The sequence below is a fragment of the Nerophis lumbriciformis genome, linkage group LG22 (assembly GCF_033978685.3).
Source record: "Nerophis lumbriciformis linkage group LG22, RoL_Nlum_v2.1, whole genome shotgun sequence".
Classification (NCBI taxonomy): Eukaryota; Metazoa; Chordata; class Actinopteri; order Syngnathiformes; family Syngnathidae; genus Nerophis; species Nerophis lumbriciformis.
The window spans coordinates 22,257,459-22,278,240 of record NC_084569.2 but is presented as its reverse complement, the minus strand read 5'-3'; the positions used below and the strand labels follow the sequence as shown (position 1 = coordinate 22,278,240).

General features: G+C 41.4%; 1 protein-coding gene across 2 annotated transcripts in view; it reads left to right on the top strand.

Annotated features, from left to right (window-relative positions):
• Positions 1–1,250: 1,250 nt before the first annotated feature.
• Positions 1,251–20,782, top strand: part of tnrc18 (trinucleotide repeat containing 18) — a 96,985-nt gene continuing 77,453 nt past the window's right edge. For both annotated transcript variants that reach the window (XM_061974015.2, XM_061974014.2), the window contains exons 1-2: positions 1,251–1,427; positions 2,615–2,971. In XM_061974015.2, the coding sequence (XP_061829999.2) occupies positions 2,761–2,971 (211 nt within the window). In that variant the 5' untranslated portion in view covers positions 1,251–1,427; positions 2,615–2,760. The remainder of the gene's footprint in view (positions 1,428–2,614; positions 2,972–20,782) is intronic.

The following is a 20,782-nucleotide window of genomic DNA, read 5'->3' as shown; positions in this document are numbered from 1 at the left end:
CCAAGGTGGTATCAATATTGGATTGATAATGTCGTCTTGTTCATTGACACAACAGTTGGTATTTTTGTGTTGTAATTATTGTAATATAATACACCATTGACATGATGCAAATGTCAATAGTGTCGATACCAAGATGGTATCAATAATGGACCAAAACTCCTGTTTATATTCACAACATTTTGTATTTGTGTAGTTATTATAGTTATTACCATGAATTGATTAACGTGGACCCCGACTTAAACAAGTTGAAAAACGTATTTGGGTGTTACCATTTAGTGGTCAATTGTACGGAATATGTACTGTACAATCTACTAATACAAGTTTCAATCAATCAAAGGTGTCGATACCACTGTGGTATTAAAATATATTAATACTATCCTCTTTTTTTATTTTTTAAATGTTGTATTTTTGTGTTGTTGTTATTGTGATAAAAAACACAACACATATACAACATAAAACAGTTACAAATATCTAGTGATGCAGTATCGGATCGATACCAGAATTTGCTGTATCGCCCATGCTTACTTTACTCTACTGGAGGATCGCCTTGAAACCGATCATATACCAGGAGAGTAAGGGCAGCTTGAAACCGTGCGTGATTTTTAATCAACATTTGTTGGAACTATAATGTATGGAGAGGACGGGAGTACATTGTGGTCAAAGTTTCGGGGTCCTTCCTTTCAGTTCTTTTCTTTTTGCATAAGCACAAAACAACATTCACCCTCCCTTCTGATGCAAATTGGGGCGTCCACAGAATGCGCAAAGGAGCATTGCTGTTTTTTCTTTTTTTGAGTGGGGTGCATTTGCATCTCAAGGGTTTTGCAGATTACTGATTGTGATAAAGAATACATATAACATAGGTGTATATATATTCATAAAGGCATGGCAGAGTGATTGTTTGGTGACGTCACAGTCCAAACAACTAGTTGTCTTAGCTATTTCCATATGTTTTCGTTATTGTAGGCCTATTCACAACACTGTGCACGATTTTGTGTGCTACGTTCGAAACAACGAAGGAATCGTTTTTCTACCTATCCCGACCAACCTCAGTTTTGAGAGGAAAAGGCAAGAAGAAGGCTTCATAATTGCTTTTATAGTGCTTCTTGGTGACATGACCAGGCTTTGGAATCTGACTGACGCACTGCTTAACCAATCACGAAACAGCAAGCAGCAGGGATGGAACACATGGGCGGTGCCAGGAGAGAGGGGCGTGGCTTGTAAAACAATGCTGCGTTTCATTGCCGAAGAGTAAACGTAAGAGACAGGAGCTCTCTCACCCCCCTGTGATTATTATTATTATTATTATTATTCCCCACTCGTAGATCACATTGGTGTGTGCATGGAATGGACGCCACCATTTCTCCCTGCAACTCGGACGGACTCTGCGAGACTCATTTTTAACTATTTTCCTACCCTCCCGCTTTCAAGTAAGCGCTTCGACGTTGTTTTCGTACTTTTTTCCTCCCAGATAAAAGTGTCGTCACTACTACCCTAATTCATTTAAGTCGTGTTGCACCGAAATGGCGCGGAGGTTCGTATCGTTTCTGGGTTCTTTTTTTTTTTTGGGTGGGGAGGTATTAAGGACTGACTATTCCGTCAAAGTTTAGCCGTTAACGGAATGTTAGCAAACTTTGAAACGTGGCTCTATTTTAGTGTTTCTCCGCCACCGAAGCACACATATCACAGTTTAAAAAAAAAACGTCTAACTCCGCACGAAGTCTTTATTAATCATGCATCTGGTAATAAACGTGTGTATTTTTTTTTTAATTGCCTTTTTTAAGCTCCCGCCCGACTGAATATCACGAGTCATTGCTGTAAATGTTTGCTTGCAAGCCACCGTGAAGGTTAAAAAATCCACTTTTTGCCCGTTTTCTCCTTATAAACACACCATGTTTTTAAACAACAATTATGTTAGTAGGGCGACTTTGCATTTTGTTTAGATTATGCAACATGGGTTATTTTAACCGCGCTATGAAGTCCCTTTTAAAGTTAAACCGCTGCAAGCGTGTGGATGAAATTAATTTATATTGGTTTTATGATGTAGACAAAATCGCAATTAAATCATTACTCGACGACGTCGTTTCATGTCGATGATGATATTTTCTTTTCTTATTCTTATAATATTTTGTTCCTTGGACAGCACCTCGTTGGGTATCATCGGACTCAAATTTACAACAAAACGCCATAAATACATTTATATTTACGCGCACGGGTAAATATTGGTAAATCGTGAAGCTATTTTATGGAAATGTGACGGTATGCGCATTCAAACAATATTCGGATAAAGTATGTTTATATTCGCGTGGAGCGACTGACCGGTACGTCCCGGTGGTCCTTCCCCGGCAAGCGAAGCCCCGAAGCGGACTGAGTGCTCGCTGTGCACCGTTGAGGTGGGAGGAGTCCCTCTTGTACGCTTAAACATTGCATCATAATGATGTCGACTTCCAACACCCGTTTTAAGTATTAATAGTATGAATTGCTTATTAAAGCATATCAGCTATTTTTTAAGCGTTTTTTCCAAACTGCGTCATTGTACATATCGCTGGAAAGTGTACGTAAATATATCACTATTTAACTATTTCTGATGCGATCGTTTCCATATTTTGCTTCACAGGTCAGCAGAATGGCTGAGCATGAGGCTGAATCTCCCGGAGAACTAAATACATTATTACTATTTTTATAGCCAACATTGGCTTTTTTTCGGAATATTTCACCCATCCGAAAGGACTATTTCTTTTACCAACTTCCCATTTGTGGATAATGGATGGCAGAGATTTTGGAGGACCCCGATCCGTCCACGTACCACCCCCGTTGTTGGCCGGGCTCGCCGTGGAGCCTCATCACCGACTCGGCGCTGCTGCAGCAGCCGGGAGGCTCCCTCCCTCCGCCGGCCACTTGACCGCGACCCACCCGCCATCGCTCCACTCTGGAAAATTCCTGCCATCAGCCATTAACCTGCATGCACACCACAGTGAGTTTATCCTCTTTAATCATACCATGCATGCCATAAAATACACCAAGGCTTACATATTAACTTTTAATATTGTGTCTCTTGGCATGCTGGTGCATTATTACTGGATATGTGGGGAAAAAACAGCCCAGATTACAGGTTGTAAAAAACCCCAACTAGTTTTAGATATTTAACGGTATCGTGTGAATGATTCCCACGGTTCCAGTGGGCAACACATGAGTGGAAAAGTACTTGGCCCAAACGGGAGCACAGCAGTGCATTGCTCTTGGATTGCATGTGGACCATTAAACCGCCATTCATGTTCCAAAAATGTTGCCTGTGAGTGTTTGTCAGAGGCTTGGGTGCTAAACTTGTGATTGTGGTTGGAAAGGACTGCAGTGTTTATAACAGAAGGAACATTCTACTGGTGTTCTGTGTCACATCTAAGCAGGGATCTGCATTGAGAGAGGACCAGAATGATTTGATGTGTTCGCTGGATAAAGCCACTTTGCTGTAAAGCATTAAAGCACCCCTCCGTGTGTAATTTCAGCTGATTTAGTGCTTTTGAATTACCTGACCAGTCAGTAGTTCAAATGCAGCGTTTGCTATCCCCCCGCTGTGCTTGTTGTTCTGCTGTGTAATGTCCGCTCCTGTTATTAGTAATGGAAGTTTTGTATGTGCAGACGTAGTCTTGTGGTCAACAGAGGGGAAAGCCAGAAGCCTCTCGGTTCATAAAACACATCTTGTGTGGAGGAAAGGTTACTGCTGTGGTGTGGAGGAAAGGTTACTGCTGTGGGTGTTTTTTTTCGGGGGGAAAAATGGAAAATCTGACAAATACTGTCATCGTATTACATCCCCCTGAAGTCACGTCGCTACAGACTCCTATATAGTTACAGTTTCTCTGGTTTCTGTTCAGGGGTAAACCCTGTTTCAAATGAGCGCCGTTCAACGTTCTTCTTGTCAACTGCAGTTTCAGTGAAGTTTGTGTCAAGCTAAAAAAAGGAACGACAATGCTTTGAATATAAGTCTATAACTTCCCATGCATGTTTTTGATGTTCTTTATGCAACACCCAAGAAACAACGGTGTTAATCCTTTGACACAAGCAGAACTGAGATACGCTGACATGCATGATGGCAGGATGGCAGCATATTGCAAAGTTTTGTGAGGCTTTACAGCGGGGCCATTAAACTTGCGGCCCCGGGGCCGAATCCAGTTCAGTTCAAAACTTGGGAGACAAACATTCCATCCATCCATTTTTTACCGCTTGTCTCTCTTGGGACCGCGGAGGGGCTGAAGGCGGGGTACACCCTGGACAAGTGGCCACTTCATCGCAGGGCCAACACAGAGACAAACAAGCATTCACTTTCTATATTTATTTGCAGTAAATTCCTAAAAAACACTAGAGTGCTCCTGTTGTGTAGAGGAACTTGGATTACTGTAAACACATTGGCAGATCCTTGCATTGATATTTTAACCTTATTGGCAACCCGAGAACACGGGAGTCTAAACTTGTGATTTGAATAACTGAGGCTTTCCCCCAAGCACCCCTTTAAAGGGGAACTGCACTTTTTGTGGAATTTTGCCAATCGTTCACAATCATTATGAAAGACAAGAATACTTTTCTCCCTCCGCTTTCTAACATATACAAATCGTCTTGTTCTTGGAGTTAGCAATGCAGCTAGTGGGAGCATATAATTCTACTTCTAAATCACTTTAAAAATGCATTTAAAACCACCAACAATACTTCATTCGGAAACCTGTATGATAAACAAGCTGTAGCGACATTGTTATTGTAAGAGCGAACATTGAGGAACTCTTTTTATAGCGCGGTAACACATCGGCGCGCTATGGTATTAGCCGTAGAAGCTAACTACGGAAAGAGATAAGCTAGCTTCTAACTACGTCAGCACAAAGCGCGTTTGAGTTGGTAATGAACAACACAATGCGATAAGACGTCAATCTGTACTGACTGAAAAACATGAACAATCATAGTACAGTATCTGTAAAGTATTAGCCCACATTTCATGTTTTGTTTGTACACAGCTAGCTCGACAGTGTATGCACTGTAGTGTACAGTGATGTGCATGTATCATGATCAATAGTATAGTGACTCACTCGATGGACAGTTGTCTGTCTAGTCAAGCTGGCCGGGGACGTTTTAAGTTGATTTGGGCACTCCAATAATTTGGCATAGCTGGGCTCTAAAGTTCCAGATTTGCAGCGTGACCATGTCGCACTCTCTCGGCTTCCATCTGCGCCAACGTTTCAGCCTATAAGCAGCAGTTCATCCTCTGTATATTTAGTTTAAAAAAGATAAGGTTGTGAATCCTCATTTGTCCAAAAATAGTCGTCTTCGTTGTCTATTACCAAGTCTGCCATGATTAGAAAACACGTACATATTGTTGTGATCGTGTCTGTTACTACATTATATATAAACTTGCAGTGTGTATATAAAATGTTGATGGAGGGTTTTGAAGTAGTTTTAGAGGGCTTTGAAAGCTACAGCGGTGACTCCCATTAGCAGTATCTTGCGAGCGTTTTTATCATATTTAAAATCCTATAAAAAAGATGTGTGTTCTTGTCTCTCATAATGATTGTGAACTATCGGCAAAATTCAGAAAAAGTGCAGTTCCCCTTTAAGTCCTCTCCTTTCTGGCAGTTGTTTTTTGTAATTTAAATCATGTAACTGGAGCTTGTTTACTCAGATGCAGTCAGTAGTCACTTCTTTAGTTATACTAGTTGTGTTCCCCAAGGTTCCGTTTCCGGTCCTCTTATTCATTATTCGGACTATTCAACCGGAGGCCCATGATTTCTGTTCAAACAAACTTGTGAGAGACTTAAATTTTTGCAGCATATTCTTAAAAACATTGCTGCCATTTCTCTGACTTGACTTTTGCCTGTCCCACAGACATACCAATAAGCTTGTTTATAGATGTACAATAAAACTCCTCATAGGAAGTTGCCATTTGTTATATTTGTTACAACTTTGTGACATGATATAATGCACATTAATGAACATATAAAATATAAATATGACAGATTGTAGCCAAAGGCTGATTTCCATCTGCAGTCTCCAGAAGGTTGATCGTAACCTGCTGGGGATCTCATTGCAAAGAAACAAGCCCAGGGCTCCCACTAATTCAGCGTTATAATGAGTTGTATTTTTCATGCACTTATTTTTGCTGTATTTATCTGGTACAAGCAGAAAGCCGGTCCCTGAAAATAAACATTAAACCGGTCCGTGGTGCAAAAAAGGTTGAGGACCACTGACGTACAGCTTTTACTACTAGTAGTTTTTGTGTGTTGTAATAATAAATGGAGTAATCAAACAAGAGTCAAAATATTTTGTATTCTTTTTTATATGTTGGCATGTTTACATTTAAAAGATTGCTAACCAAACATGACATACTTTTCTCATCCGGCTGTGATTTGAGCATCTTTTGTTGTAAATTACACAAATTATATTTTTACTGGAGGCAATCAGAGTCACTCAATTTTTACGTATCAATGCATCAACTATCTTTTCAAAAAGGAGTGCAGCACTATTTTATCTACGGTCTACTTGTCTGTTTTGGCTATGCATAACCATCTTCCTCACCTTCTTCCTGATCTCCAATAATTTCCTTTTTTATTGCAACCTGTGAGCGGTTATCAGAGCACGTAGCAATGACAGGCTATGTATCTAAAGAAGCACCCCCTACTGAGTCATACTGAATTCTGATTGGGCAGAGCGTGCAGATCTTAGGCGCATTGCTAATTTCAATTTGATTTGTGTACTTTTATAAGGGGATGTGGCTTGGGCATCTAGGATCAATTCCACGTTGATTGCGATGTAACAAAGAAATTTTCTTGGATTAGTGCGTGCGCACGCTTTATTACATCTAAAAATTTTTTATTGCGTACAATATTTTCTGGATTTGAACCTATGCCTATTTTTAGTAGGACATCCATGCAACTCTTAGTACACAAGGCCCCTGGTCCTTAGCTTTCTATAAATGTGCCCCCCAAAACAATGTAATTGAACACCTCTGCTTTTGAGGTTTCAATATAAACTATACACCCTCAGGGGCATTTGATTCTTAGCTGTTTCACCGTGTTACACAGGACTCTGCTGTGAAGCATTCATTTGTCAGAGCCCACACACTACACCCCCCACCCACACCAAGCCGCGCGAAGAGATGTCAGAGATCGAGTCACATTTAGAGTGTCAGCAGTCTAATTGATTGGGTGTGTTGCACGTCTCGAGATTTCCTTGAAATAGCATGGGAATATTTTTCAATATAGCTCCTTGAGCAAAAGCGTATGTTTTGAATCCTCATCCCCCTTCTTGTGGCTGCGAAACAGGCCTAGAACAGCTTGCGTTGTGTGGACCATGACGAGGTGTATCCACAGGGAGGCCCGTGCAGTAAAATTGACCCAACCACCATCACAGTCCAGGCTGCCGGTTCAAACACTCCTTTTCACACAGGGATGCATATATTGCTGCCCACGCACGCCGATCCTCTCACTTTTTGACTCTTTCCCCCTCTGCAAGCTCACCAGCCTACACAGCGCCGTAAGAAACAGGTCGTTTGGCTTTATGGCTGCTCTTCAATATCAAATCCCTACAGATTACGTCGGCCAAACAGGATCGAGGTATCGGCCCCCGTGTTTGCTATAATAAAAACCGCGGCTCCGCAACATGACCGTTATTTGGTGATTGCTCATGTAATTGCCATAAACCGCATGAATACAAAACTTGAGGAACCCAAGGATAACCTGAGTGGTGTTTATGTTTCATGCAATTCAAGATGTTGCCGAACTTGTTGTTCGATGGCAGATTGGATTGTCACACCCTTTATCTCACGGCGGGTTGGCTTAGATTTCCACCTGCCTGCATGTACATGCACGTAGAGTTTAACAACCGTGCACATTATGCAACACAATCTATCCCTGCATGTGGTGCTAATAAGCACATCTGTGATTCTGAGCTTTCCGCTTGAATCCTTTTTATTCTGTGTGAAAACGACGTGATGCTAGTCACTTTTTGTGCAGATATACATTTTTCTCTGTCTACTGGAAGTCTGCTGAAGTCTCTGTTGCCAGATTGAGGCCATCTGTCCTGTTGCCTCCCCCGTGCATGGAGAGCAGCAGATGTAGGACTTAGACAAATTTGACTGCGCTGATGAATGAGACGAGGGTAGAAATGATCTCACTTTGCCATTACTCTTAAAGCTGGGAGCACTTGCTGACTATTTTATGAAGTGTGTTGACAATCAGGACAGTGTTTTCCACCACAATATACTAGGGGGAAAAAAATCCCCCCTTTCCCCTGCTTGAGCAACATTTTTAGTCCTAAGTGCTCACTTGTACCGCATTTCCCAGAAATTGTGTGTTGTTTCCCCCCCTCCGAACAGCTGCTGGAGACATAATGCATATTGCCTGTTGAGGGCTTGTCTTGCAGATGCAGGCACAAACTGTCAGCTGACTTGCTGTATATGTTTAATCGATTGTCCATCGTAGTAGATCAGGAGTCTTCAACAGGGAGTGTGTGACCCCAGGGGGGTCCGCGGAGCTAATGCAGTGGGATTGTCAAATATTTAGTTGATTGGTCTTTTATATATATTATTTTTCCACAAATTAAAATGTTTTTTAAATACACGTTAACATTAATCCAACACAGTGTAATGTTGTTTATAAATGACATTGGCATGGACACCCTACTCCCCTTACCTTGCAGTTTTAAAATAAAAACATAAAACTACAGTATGTTTTTTATTCATGTTAGCAGTTACGATAGCTAACGATTAGCACTCTATTTGCCAGCTAGCAATTAGCACTGTAGGTGCCAGCTAGCTATTATCTCTGTAGTTTCCAGCTGGAGATTAGCGCTCTGGTTGCCAGCTAGCAATTAGTGCTCTAGTTGCAAGCTAGCGATTAGCGCTGTAGTTGCCCGCTAGCGATTAAATCACTTTTTTCCAGCTGGCGATTAGCATGCTACTTGCCAGCTGGCAATTAGCCCGCTAGTTGCCTGCTAGCGATTGGCAGACTAGTTGCCAGCCTGCGATTAGCAGTCTAGCTGTCAGCTAGCGATTAGCGATCTAGTTCAGCTTGAAGATAGTCTGTAGAACATATTTTATGCAACATTTTGACCAAACAACCACCATTACATGTTATCGTAACCACAAAGAAGTGCTTTAAATGTATTTAAAAAAAATCATATTATGACATTGCATGGACAGCCTACCCCCCCTTACCTTGCAGTTATAAAATAAAAACATAAAACTACAGTATATTATTATATTCAAGTTAGCATTTACGATAGCTAACAATTAGCACTTTATTTGCCAGATAGCAATTAGTGCGCTAGTTGCCAGCTGTCGATTATCTCTGTAGTTGCCAGCTAGAGATTAGCGCTCTGGTTGCCACCTAGCAATTAGTACTCGAGCTGCAAGCTAGCGATTAGCGCTGTAGTTGCCCACTAGCAATTACAGCGCTATATTCCAGAAAGCAATTAGCATGCTACTTGCCAGCTGGCGATTAGCCCGCTAGTTGCCTGCTGGCGATTGGCAGACTAGTTGCCAGCCTGCGATTAGCGGTCTAGCTGCCAGCTAGCGATTAGCGGTCTAGTTCAGCTTGAAGATAGTCTGTAAAACATTTTATGCAACATTTTGACATGTTATATATACCACAAGGAAGTGTTTTAAATGTACAAGATAGACCAGTGGTTCTCAAATGGGGGTGCGCCTACCCCTGGGGGTACTTGAAGGTATGCCAAGGGGTACGTGAGATTTTTTTAAAATGTCTGTCAAAAAGAACTGTGAAAAGAAATGCAAAAATGCAATGTTCAGTGTTGACAGCTAGATTTTTGTGGACATGTTCCATAAATATTGATGTTAAAGATTTCTTTTTTGTGAAGAAATGTTTAGAATTAAGTTCATGAATCCAGATGGATCTCTATTACAATCCCCAAAGAGGGCACTTTAAGTTGATGATTACTTCTATGTGTAGAAATCTTTATTTATAATTGAATCACTTGTTTATTTTTCAACAAGTTTTTAGTTATTTTCATTTTTTTTTTTCCAAATAGTTCAAGAAAGACCACAACAAATGAGCAATATTTTGCACTGTTATACAATTTAATAAATCAGAAACTGATGACATAGTGCTGTATTTTACTTCTTTATCTCTTTTTTTCAACCAAAAATGCTTTGCTCTGATTAGGGAGTACTTGAATTAAAAATATGTTCACAGGGGGTACAATACTGAAAAAAGGTTGAGAACCACTGAGATAGACTATATAAGTAGTGGTCCTACACCGATTACTGCGTGCAATAGCTTTCAATGTTTTGAGTAGCTTATTGAAAAAATCTGTACTTAACAGGGGCGAAGGTAGTGTCCCTTATCTGTGAGACTATTCCGTGTTGTCGCGCTCGCATGCACTGGTGAGCAAATGAAGACTGCATTAAACGAGGTGTGGGGAGGCAATGGAGGTGTTGGGGCGAGAGTTCGAAAACAAACTGAAAAAGAAGACTCAATTGTGGGACACAATGTTTTTGTTTTTCGGGGGATACAATGTTTGTTTGTGTGAGAGGAGACGCCGGGATGACGGGATTGAAGTCTTGTTTGTGTGTGTGAGTGGGAATAGGCGCATGTGATTGTGCTTAGTGCTGCTAGGGCCGGGAGTTTCCCCCTGGGACTCGCGGCAGAGAGATTTATCCTGACCACAACACACTCCAACACAGTTAGATGAATATGGTAGCCCTTCAAACGTTCTCTCTTTCTGAGACACACACACACACACACACACACACACACACACACACACACACACACACACACACACACACACACACACACACACACACACACACTGAGGTACTTGGAGTGTAAGTATAATTCATGGAGCTTGCAGGGCAGGACAGTGTTGTCTCAGCCAATACCAATTTGTCTTCCACGGTGCTTGGATAGTGTCTGTTTATGTTAATATTAATGCAGTGTGTGTGTGTTTATGTGACCGTGGCACAGTTTTGTGTGTGTATATGCAAGACGGAGGGGCACGTCCCCTCCCAGATAAATTGAATCTTTCTGGAAAGAAAACTGGCTCTTTAAGAGAACGCACAAGACACTGCTGCCCTGCTACAATAAACCTGTCAGAAGTAGACAAACGACACACAAGCATACCTTGCGCACACAGCTGTCAAACACCAAAATGATAGACCTGTGTGTGCGCGCTTGTGTGTGCGTGCACGCGAAAATGAGCATGCTGCTGCACGTTGAAATACCCAATGCATTAGCTAACTTGTACGCTCTGCCAGAACCCTCCCTTAAATTCAAACACACACAGGTCACATGCGGAGTGCTGTCCTATTTTTTTTGGTCGCCTGTTGTGTCTCTGCACGTTCCTTTTCATATTCGTAATAAAACCGAACTGGTGATGTGAAAGCAAGCTGAGGTGTCCTTTTTTAAATCACCAGTGCACATAAAACTCCAAACGTGTTCAGTGTTTGTCTGTTGTAGTGTTGTCTCGATACCAATATTTTGGTGCCGGTACCAAAATGTATTTTGATACTTTTCTAAATGAAGTTGCATTATTGGCTTTATTTTAACCAAAAATCTTAGGGTACATTAAACATATGTTTCTTATTGCAAGTTTGTCCTGAAATAAAATAGTGAAAATACAAGACAACTTGTCTTTTATTAGTAAGTAAGCAAACAAAGGCTCCTAATTTAGCTGCTGACATATGCTGTAACATATTGTCATTTTCCATTCTATTATTTTGTCAAAATTATTGAGGACAATTGGTAGAAAATGAATTATTAATCTACTTGTTCATTTACTGTTAATATCTGCTTACTTTGTCTTTTAACATGTTCTATTTACACTTCTGTTAAAATGTAATAATCACTTTTTCTTCTGTTGTTTGGAAGCTTTACATTAGTTTTGGATGATATCACAAATTTGGGTATCAGTCTTATACCAAGTCGTTACAGGATCATACATTGGTCATATTCAAAGTCCTCATGTGTCCAGGGACATATTTCCTGAATTTATAAACATAGTATACATTTTTTTTAAACAAAGAAGATTTTGTGATGCTAAAAAATATCTATGTAATCATAGTAATATCGACTAGATACGCTCTTGTACTTGTTATCATTACAGTTGATGTTAGGTGTAGATCCACCAATGGAGTTTACATTGTGACACCGGTGAGCTAGGGTGTGTAGTGAAGCATGTTTAGCTATTCCTCGTCCTGCAGGGATGATACTTGTAAGAAACATACTTTATTTGTCGCCATGGAGGCAAGGATTAGTGATTTAGAAGTAGTTAAAACACTGCAGACTGCGGATGGATTTTAGCCGCTAGCTAGCTAGCCATGTCTTAAAGCACCTCTTCCTGAGGGCGTTTCAGTGTTATAGCTTCACCTTTATCGTAAGTTTTTAAGCCAAAATGCATCCGTTCTCCCTTTTCTGTCTACACACTGTGTCTGTTTGTAAGTACTGCGTGATTGTGCGCTGCCGAACATGCTTCTCTGCTCGTAAACCCAGCAATGATATCAATGACTGGTTCTTTTTAGAGTTGGTATAATACCGAATATGATTCATAAGTATCATGGTACTATACTAATACCGGTATACCTTACAACCCTAATCTGTTGTCACTCCTATTACACAGTTTGCAGAAATGAGTATCATTGTTGCCTCTTCTAAGTGCAAATTCCCAAGAGGTTAGGTGTTGATCACATTTTTCTGGTTCGTTCTTATTACTGTCGCTATCTTAGGGCCTGGAAGTTTTTGATGAAATGCTTTGGATTGACATTATAAAGACTCTTCTTTAAAATATACTGAACCAATTCACACACAACTTGTTAGAGTCTGTTATAGGGATGGGTATATCACGTGGTGTCACGTCCGGCTCATTAACTATGCAAGGCTCGAAGTAGTGGGCCAGCCAGCGAGCGTGTCTTGTCATAGCATTCTCGGCGGCATTTTGCCTTTCTCGAAGAAAAATGCCCAAGGCTGTTGGAACTGTTCAAATTGCGAAAAAGAATACAAGTTTCCCCAGACTTCCTTGAGACATAGATAAGATGGGCGAAAGATGTCAAGATTTTATAAATTATGGCAGAAAAGTGGCACGCACTACAGACCAGGGGAGCAGAGTTGAAGAGCGCACAAGTTTACAGTGATCACTTCGTTACGGGTTTGTTTGATATACTTTTAATGTTTAGTATTTCCAATTTAAGTATTCGCTAGATATTTGTATTTTATCTTGTTTCAGAGTTCTTAAAACGCAGTTTTGCTACGAGTGTTGCGTAAACCACCAACTCCTTTTAAGTGTTTTCTATCAGTCACACTCGTTTTGTTGGCATGGAACATTGCAACATTACCTAAAGGCAGTCTGACTGAGTTCTCTACGAGTGCTGCGTGAGTGATTGTTTGGCAGCCAAATGTCTGAGCCTGCCGAAACTGTAACCGTAAAGGTACCGAAATATGGCACCTTTTGATTTTACATGACACTCTACCCGGTAGTACAGACGGAGTTTGGTCGGTGCCTATAAAAGTACGTAATTCAGTAACCATCCTTTGTTTGTTATTGTATGTTTGCATTTAGGTCCAAGCAGTGTAGTGAACCACCAGATTCAGCAGACATTTACAGTGTTTCAACAGTCTGTACTGATGTAGTAAGGTGTATTACTACCACATACAGCTCTGGAGTGTAACAGCACCGCCTTGCACTTCTTTATTTTTCAGTCCGATGACTCAGACCAACATGTTTAGATGACTGAACATCCTTGGCGAATGTCAACACTGTAATGATTGCCATGCTAGTTATGTTTCCAAAGTATGTGCTGTAGCTATTTGAGATATCGAGGTGGTCTCCCTTCTGACCTATGCCTCTTTTTCTAAGGCGCGAGAATGTGTGGAAAAAAATGTTGCACTTATCTGCGTTGCAGCCTCGGGTAATCGAAAACAGATCAGCTCCATGATGGGTTTGCTAACAACACTATACTCTGCATGTAGGTTTTTCCAGATATGTGAATATATACATTTGTAAATACCGTATGTATGTTAGTGTCCATGATTCATATGTGGGACACCAGCCTTGTCTAGTATAATGTAAACATGTTTCTTTTGATCGTTACCAGTGGCAGTGTGCTGGTTAGCTGTGGTAGATGGTAAGCAGAGCAGTTACACTGTGAATGTGTTATTTGCAATGGAATGAAAACCCCAAATCAATTGATGCCCCCCCTCCAGATTCTACCTACTACTGATGAATAACAGATGGACTGTGTGGATGTGTGCGTGTATCTTTGTGTATATGGAGGACATTTTTAGATGAGTTTTCACCTGTTTTTGCATTTGTTCAATTGTATATTTTTCTCCATTGGATTGCGTTGTTGTTTTTTTATTCTATCGATTTGAGCCCATGGTTCTTGTCCCCTTTTAGTTCTATTCACCTGCTGGGAGGCCTGCAAATGCAGCATCTTTGCACAAATTGATTTCTAAGAGGCCCTTCGTTCACTTTTATCAAGGATCTGAATATGGAGGCTCAGAACATATTTGGAGTCGGAGCATGTTTCCTGGCAACTCACTCAACCCAGTATGGCAAAGTAACCATCTTGTGAAGTGGCGGCCAAACGTGTGTTTGTGTGTGAGTGACTGGGGGTTGAAAAAAAAGAAGGCTTTGTGAAGGGTCTGAGACGAAGGAAGGAAAGGGCTGGAAGAAATCGACAGGTCTAATTAGACTAATGTTTTAACATTTAAAGACACCTTCCTTCAAGCCACTATTTTGGATGTTGTTTCTGGAATGAGGAGAACAAATGTTTTCTCTTGTATTTAGCCCTCCCTCTTTTCCCTCATCCACTGTGCACGAAGGCAAAAAGAGAATTTTGGATTTAGAGAAAGTATGTGTGTGTTTGTGCAGACATGGAGCCTGGGTCTGTAGGCAGCTGCGATGCCTGGGACTAAACCATACTCTACTGGGGCAACTGTGCTGCTCAACGGGTGTGGTTTTTACAGAGACCCTGGTCTTTGGCCTGAAGGAATGCGATCTGCTGGGGAACCTAACCCCCGCAACCATAGCAGGTGGTCATTGGATACGCCACCGCGTGTGTGGTGTGTACACACCAGGTAACAATTAGGAACTGCAATGAATTGTTGACTTAAACCTTTCAAGGGGGTAGAAGGGTAGTGGTACATTACGCAATCATGTGAATTAAAGCAGTGTTAATTTTGAAAGCAGTTTTTTAATTTACTTTTATTCTTCTCACGAAAATGTGTTTTAGTCATATTTTAGTCATCTAAATTGACTTAGTTTTAGTGTAGTTTCAGTCGATTAAATTCCTCAGCATTTTAGTCGACTAAAATTACAGTACATTTTGTCGACTAAAATATTAAAGTATAAAGAACTTTGACAAGGGTATCTTTGAAGTTGTTTTGAAACCACTTTTATTAAGGTTAGCAATTAAAAAACTAAATTCACAACAAGACCGGCATTCCATTAATATAGTAATAAGTAGGGCTGGGCGTTGTGTTCCTTGTTCTCTCCCGCTCCACCTCCATGGGCTACTAAACCCCTCCCCTTCCTCCTTCCAAGACGTGCTTGCACGTATAAGAACATCCATGATGGGTTAGTTGTTTGCTATGATGAGTCACGATTGGTTAGGGACAGGCCAATCAGAGGCAAGATAGGGCGGGTCATCTAACCAGGAAGGGAAATCACAACATACATCCCAAATGACAGCGAGAGAGTGGAAGAAGAAAAGAGGGAATTTTCAAGATTTATACATAAAAAAAACTAATGGAAGATGGCAGAGGGATTCTCTTCCTTATATTGTCCAGGAAATGCATCTACAGGCAAATTGGGAACAGGTGGGTGCCATGATTGGGTATAAAAGTAGATTCCATGAAATGCTCAGTCATTCACAAACAAGGATGGGGCAAGGGTCACCACTTTGTCAACAAATGCGTGAGCAAATTGTTGAACAGTTTAAGAAAAACCTTTCTCAACCAGCTATTGCAAGGAATTTAGGGATTTCACCATCTACGGTCCGTAATATCATCAAAGGGTTCAGAGAATCTGGAGAAATCACTGCACGTAAGCAGCTAAGCCCGTGACCTTCGATCCCTCAGACTGTACTGCATCAACAAGCGACATCAGTGTGTAAAGGATATCACCACATGGGCTCAGGAACACTTCAGAAACCCACTGTCACTAACTACAGTTGGTCGCTACATCTGTAAGTGCAAGTTAAAACTCTCCTATGCAAGGCGAAAAACGTTTATCAACAACACCCAGAAACGCTGTTGGCTTCGCTGGGCCTGAGCTCATCTAAGATGGACTGATACAAAGTGGAGAAGTGTTCTGTGGTCTGACGAGTCCACATTTCAAATTGTTTTTGGAAACTGTGAACGTCGTGTCCTCCGGACCAAAGAGGAAAAGCACCATCCGGATTGTTATAGGCGCAAAGTTGAAAAGCCAGCATCTGTGATGGTATGGGGGTGTATTAGTGGCCAAGACATGGGTAACTTACACATCTGTAAAGGTGCCATTAATGCTGAAAGGTACATACAGGTTTTGGAGCAACATATGTTGCCATCCAAGCAACGTTACCATGGACGCCCCTGCTTATTTCAGCAAGACAATGCCAAGCCACGTGTTACATCAACGTGGCTTCATAGTAAAAGAATGCGGGTACTAGACTGGCCTGCCTGTAGTCCAGACCTGTCTCCCATTGAAAATGTGTGGCGCATTATGAACCCTAAAATACCACAACGGAGATCACCAGACTGTTGAACAAATTAAGTTGTACATCAAGCAAGAATGGGAAAGAATTCCACCTGAGAAGCTTAAAAAAGGTGTCTCCTCAGTTCCCAAACATTTACTGAGTGTTGTTAAAAGGAAAGGCCATGTAACACAGTGGTGAACATGCCCTTTCCCAACTACTTTGGCACGTGTTGCAGCCATGAAATTCTAAGTTAATTATTATTTGCCAAAAAAAAAATAAAGTTTATGAGTTTGAACATCAAATATCTTGTCTTTGTAGTGCATTCAATTGAATATGGGTTGAAAAGGATTTGCAAATCATTGTATTCCGTTTATATTTACATCTAACACAATTTCCCAACTTATATGGAAACGGGGTTTGTAGTTGACTAAACTGTTAATTAATTTTCGTCAATGTTTCAGGCAACGTGCATTTGGTTGTGATTATCGTCCTGTTTTAGTCAGGGGGAAATAGATCGTTGACAATAACTAAGACGTAAATTTTTAGTCAACAAAATTAACGCTGAATTATAGGCATTTCCAATGTTACTTAAGTAGTCAGATAAGATAAGCAAAATATAGTGACAACTCAAAATGCAAGGATTTTAACCACTACAGTACTTCCATCCATCCATTTTCTACCGCTTGTCCCTTTCGGGGTCAGTATTGAGATATTTTGGGTGCAACGATTCGTCGTCATTGTTGACATAAATCGACGAAACTTATCGTCAACAATATTTAGCGACGCAATCGTTGGAGGTTTTCCGGACAGAAACGAACATGCGCGAGTCAGCACGACCAGTGACAAGTAGCAACAGAAAAATGGTTGTGGCAACTGGCAATAACAGGTTGAAAAGGTGGAAACCAAAACACGTCAAAGTGGATCTTGCTTTTCATGGCATTTTGTCTGTAATGCGGGAGCATTTAAAATGTCAGACATGTCAAACATCTGGTGGATGCGGTCTGCAACTCTTCTTGGTAAGATAGATAGCCAGCTAGCTAACAACAGAGAGACCAAGTTCTGATAAAATAGATTTAACTATCATTTTAGCTGAAGTCTGCAAGCTACATTTTGCTTTAAAATATACAATAGTTGAATAGTTATTACAATATAACACGTCTTCCTATGATGAAGCAGTGCCTGGGGAAACTGTGGTGGGCTCTCATATTTCTGGGGCTGAGGTTGCCGAGGTAGTTAAAAAGCTCCTCGGTGGCAAGGCCCCGGGGGTGGATGAGATCCGCCCGGAGTTCCTTAAGGCTCTGGATGCTGTGGGGCTGTCTTGGTACCCCTGGATTGGCAGACCGGGGTGGTGGTTCCTCTCTTCAAGAAGGGGAACCAGAGGGTGTGTTCCAACTATCGTGGGATCACACTCCTCAGCCTTCCCGGTAAGGTCTATTCAGGTGTACTGGAGAGGAGGCTACGCCGGATAGTCGAACCTCGGATTCAGGAGGAACAGTGTGGTTTTCGTCCTGGTCGTGGAACTGTGGACCAGCTCTATACTCTCGGCAGAGTCCTTGAGGGTGCATGGGAGTTTGCCCAACCAGTCTACATGTGCTTTGTGGACTTGGAGAAGGCATTCGACCGTGCACCCCGGGAAGTCTTGTGGGGAGTGCTCAAAGAGTATGGGCTAACGGACTGCCTGATTGTGGCGGTCCGCTCCCTGTATGATCAGTGTCAGAGCTTGGTCCGCATTGCCGGCAGTAAGTCGGACACGTTTCCAGTGAGAGTTGGACTATGCCAAAGCTGCCCTTTGTCACCGATTCTGTTCATAACTTTTATGGACAGAATTTCTAGGCGCAGTGATGGCGTTGAGGGGATCCGGTTTGGTGGCTGCAAGATTAAGACACATTGAGAAGACTGGGATGGGAATCAGCACCTCCAAGTCTGAGTCCATGGTTCTCGCCCGGAAAAAGGTGGAGTGCCATCTCTAGGTTGGGGAGGAGATCTTGCCCCAAGTGGAGGAGTTCAAGTACCTCGGAGTCTTGTTCATGAGTGAGGGAAGAGTGGATCGTTAGAGACGGTGCGGCGTGTTGTATCGATCCGTTGTGAAGAAGGAGCTGAGCCGGAAGGCAAAGCTCTCAATTTACCGGTCGATCTACGTTCTCATCCTCACCTATGGTCATGAGCTTTGGGTTATGACCGAAAGGACAAGATCTCGGGTACAAGCGGCCGAAATGAGCTTCCTCCGCCGGGTGGCGGGGCTCTCGCTTAGAGATAGGGTGAGACGCTCTGTCATCCGGGGGGAGCTCAAACTAAAGCCGCTGCTCCTCCACATCGAGAGGAGCCATATGAGGTGGTTCGGGCATGTGGTCAGGATGCCACCCGAACGCCTCCCTAGGGAGGTGATTCGGGCACGTTTGACCGGCAGAAGACCCAGGACACCTTGAGAAGACTATCTCTCCCGGCTGGCCTGGGAACGCCTCAAAATCCCCCGGAAGGAGCTGGACGAAGTGGCTGGGGAAAGGGAAGTCTGGGCCTCCCTGCTTAGGCTGCTCCCCCTGCGACCCGACCTCGGATAAGCAGAAGAAGATGGATGGATGATACTTATTATTTTAACAGCCTAGTAAGCAGCAAAGTTATAGTACAAATAAATAGTTCTGACTGAAATACTCATCTCTATTAACGCAAATTTTAAAACCTTCATAATTTGATTAGTCATTAATATAGTCGACTATCAAAATTAGGCCTGGGCGATATGGCTAAAAAATATATCACGAGAGAGGTGTTTTATATCGGTCGATATCTTTAACTATATTTTTTATGACCTATTGAAAATAAGGGTAAACATAAACATGTATTTGACGCTCAATTCATAACATTAAGAATGTGATGAGAACTGTTACAAAGTTGTACACATGAACTGTTGGCAATTTGGAGTTCATAACTTAGAGAAATTATATTCTAACTATTCAATAACATTGTTCAATAACATTGTAACTAGTTTGTGTACCATCATTAACATGTAATGTGTACATTTTATCATGTAGGTTTACTATTTAGACAAGTGATTCTCAAACTGTGGTGGTACGCAAGCTCCATCTAGTGGTATGGCAAAGAGTCACTTGTTTGAAGTACAGTTCTTTATTTTCCTATATTCAAACACAGTGTGACTGTTCAAACTGTGTGTATATGTTACAGTGGCCAAAAATATTAAATATCATTGTCAAATAAAACCTCTGCCTTGTTTTTAATGAATACTTAAGCCTACTACGCTAGTGTATTTGAATGAACTGATTAAGACAATTATGACCAAACAAAAATGTCACTGATCTACTGTGTGTTTACAAAAACAAACAAACAAACAAACAAACAAAAAACCCTTTCAACACCAGTGTACAGTGCATTATAATGTGTGTGCATGGTTGTTGTCATATGAAGAAACACAATTGTTTTATTCTATATTGTGTATAACTACACTGCGTGTGCGCAATAGGATGGTTAGTCTGCAGATGGCACTTAAAGTTGGTTTTGTTTTTACCGGAGAAAATGGAGCCACAGGGTTTACAAGTTGTTTGGTTGTCTACCGCGGCAAAGATGAAGTGCGTCCGTATGTCCTCGCTTCTCTGTCTTTTCGGTGTAGAAGACATATATTTGTTGATGTCTTGTATTGTGTCTTGCTTTTCTGGGTAAAAAATCAAAACGGCTTAAATTCAGTCGGCCATTTAGAATATTCCGCTCCGAATATCTGCGGCAATTTCCGTAAATTCTACGTCACTGTTTCTGTCTCACTGTTTCTGTTTCTGCACTCTCACCTAATTATCAGATTAGTCATATTGGAAATACGCAAAAATTGGAAAGATATGTGCTGTTTATCATTCACAATCCTTATGTAAGATAAGATAGCTTTTTTATGCATTCGAAATCATAAATAGCTAACAATTGAGTCAACAGATCAAGGGTCCTGTACGGCGCCCATTGTACCCTCTAAAAACCATCCAGAAACCGCCATCAATACTCCATTTATCGTACATGTCATGCCCAGAACATTAACCAAATATGAATCATATTGTTAATATAAGCAAGTATAATAAGTTTTATAAGTGAGCTAATGCTATCTTACGCTGCTATTGTTGACACACT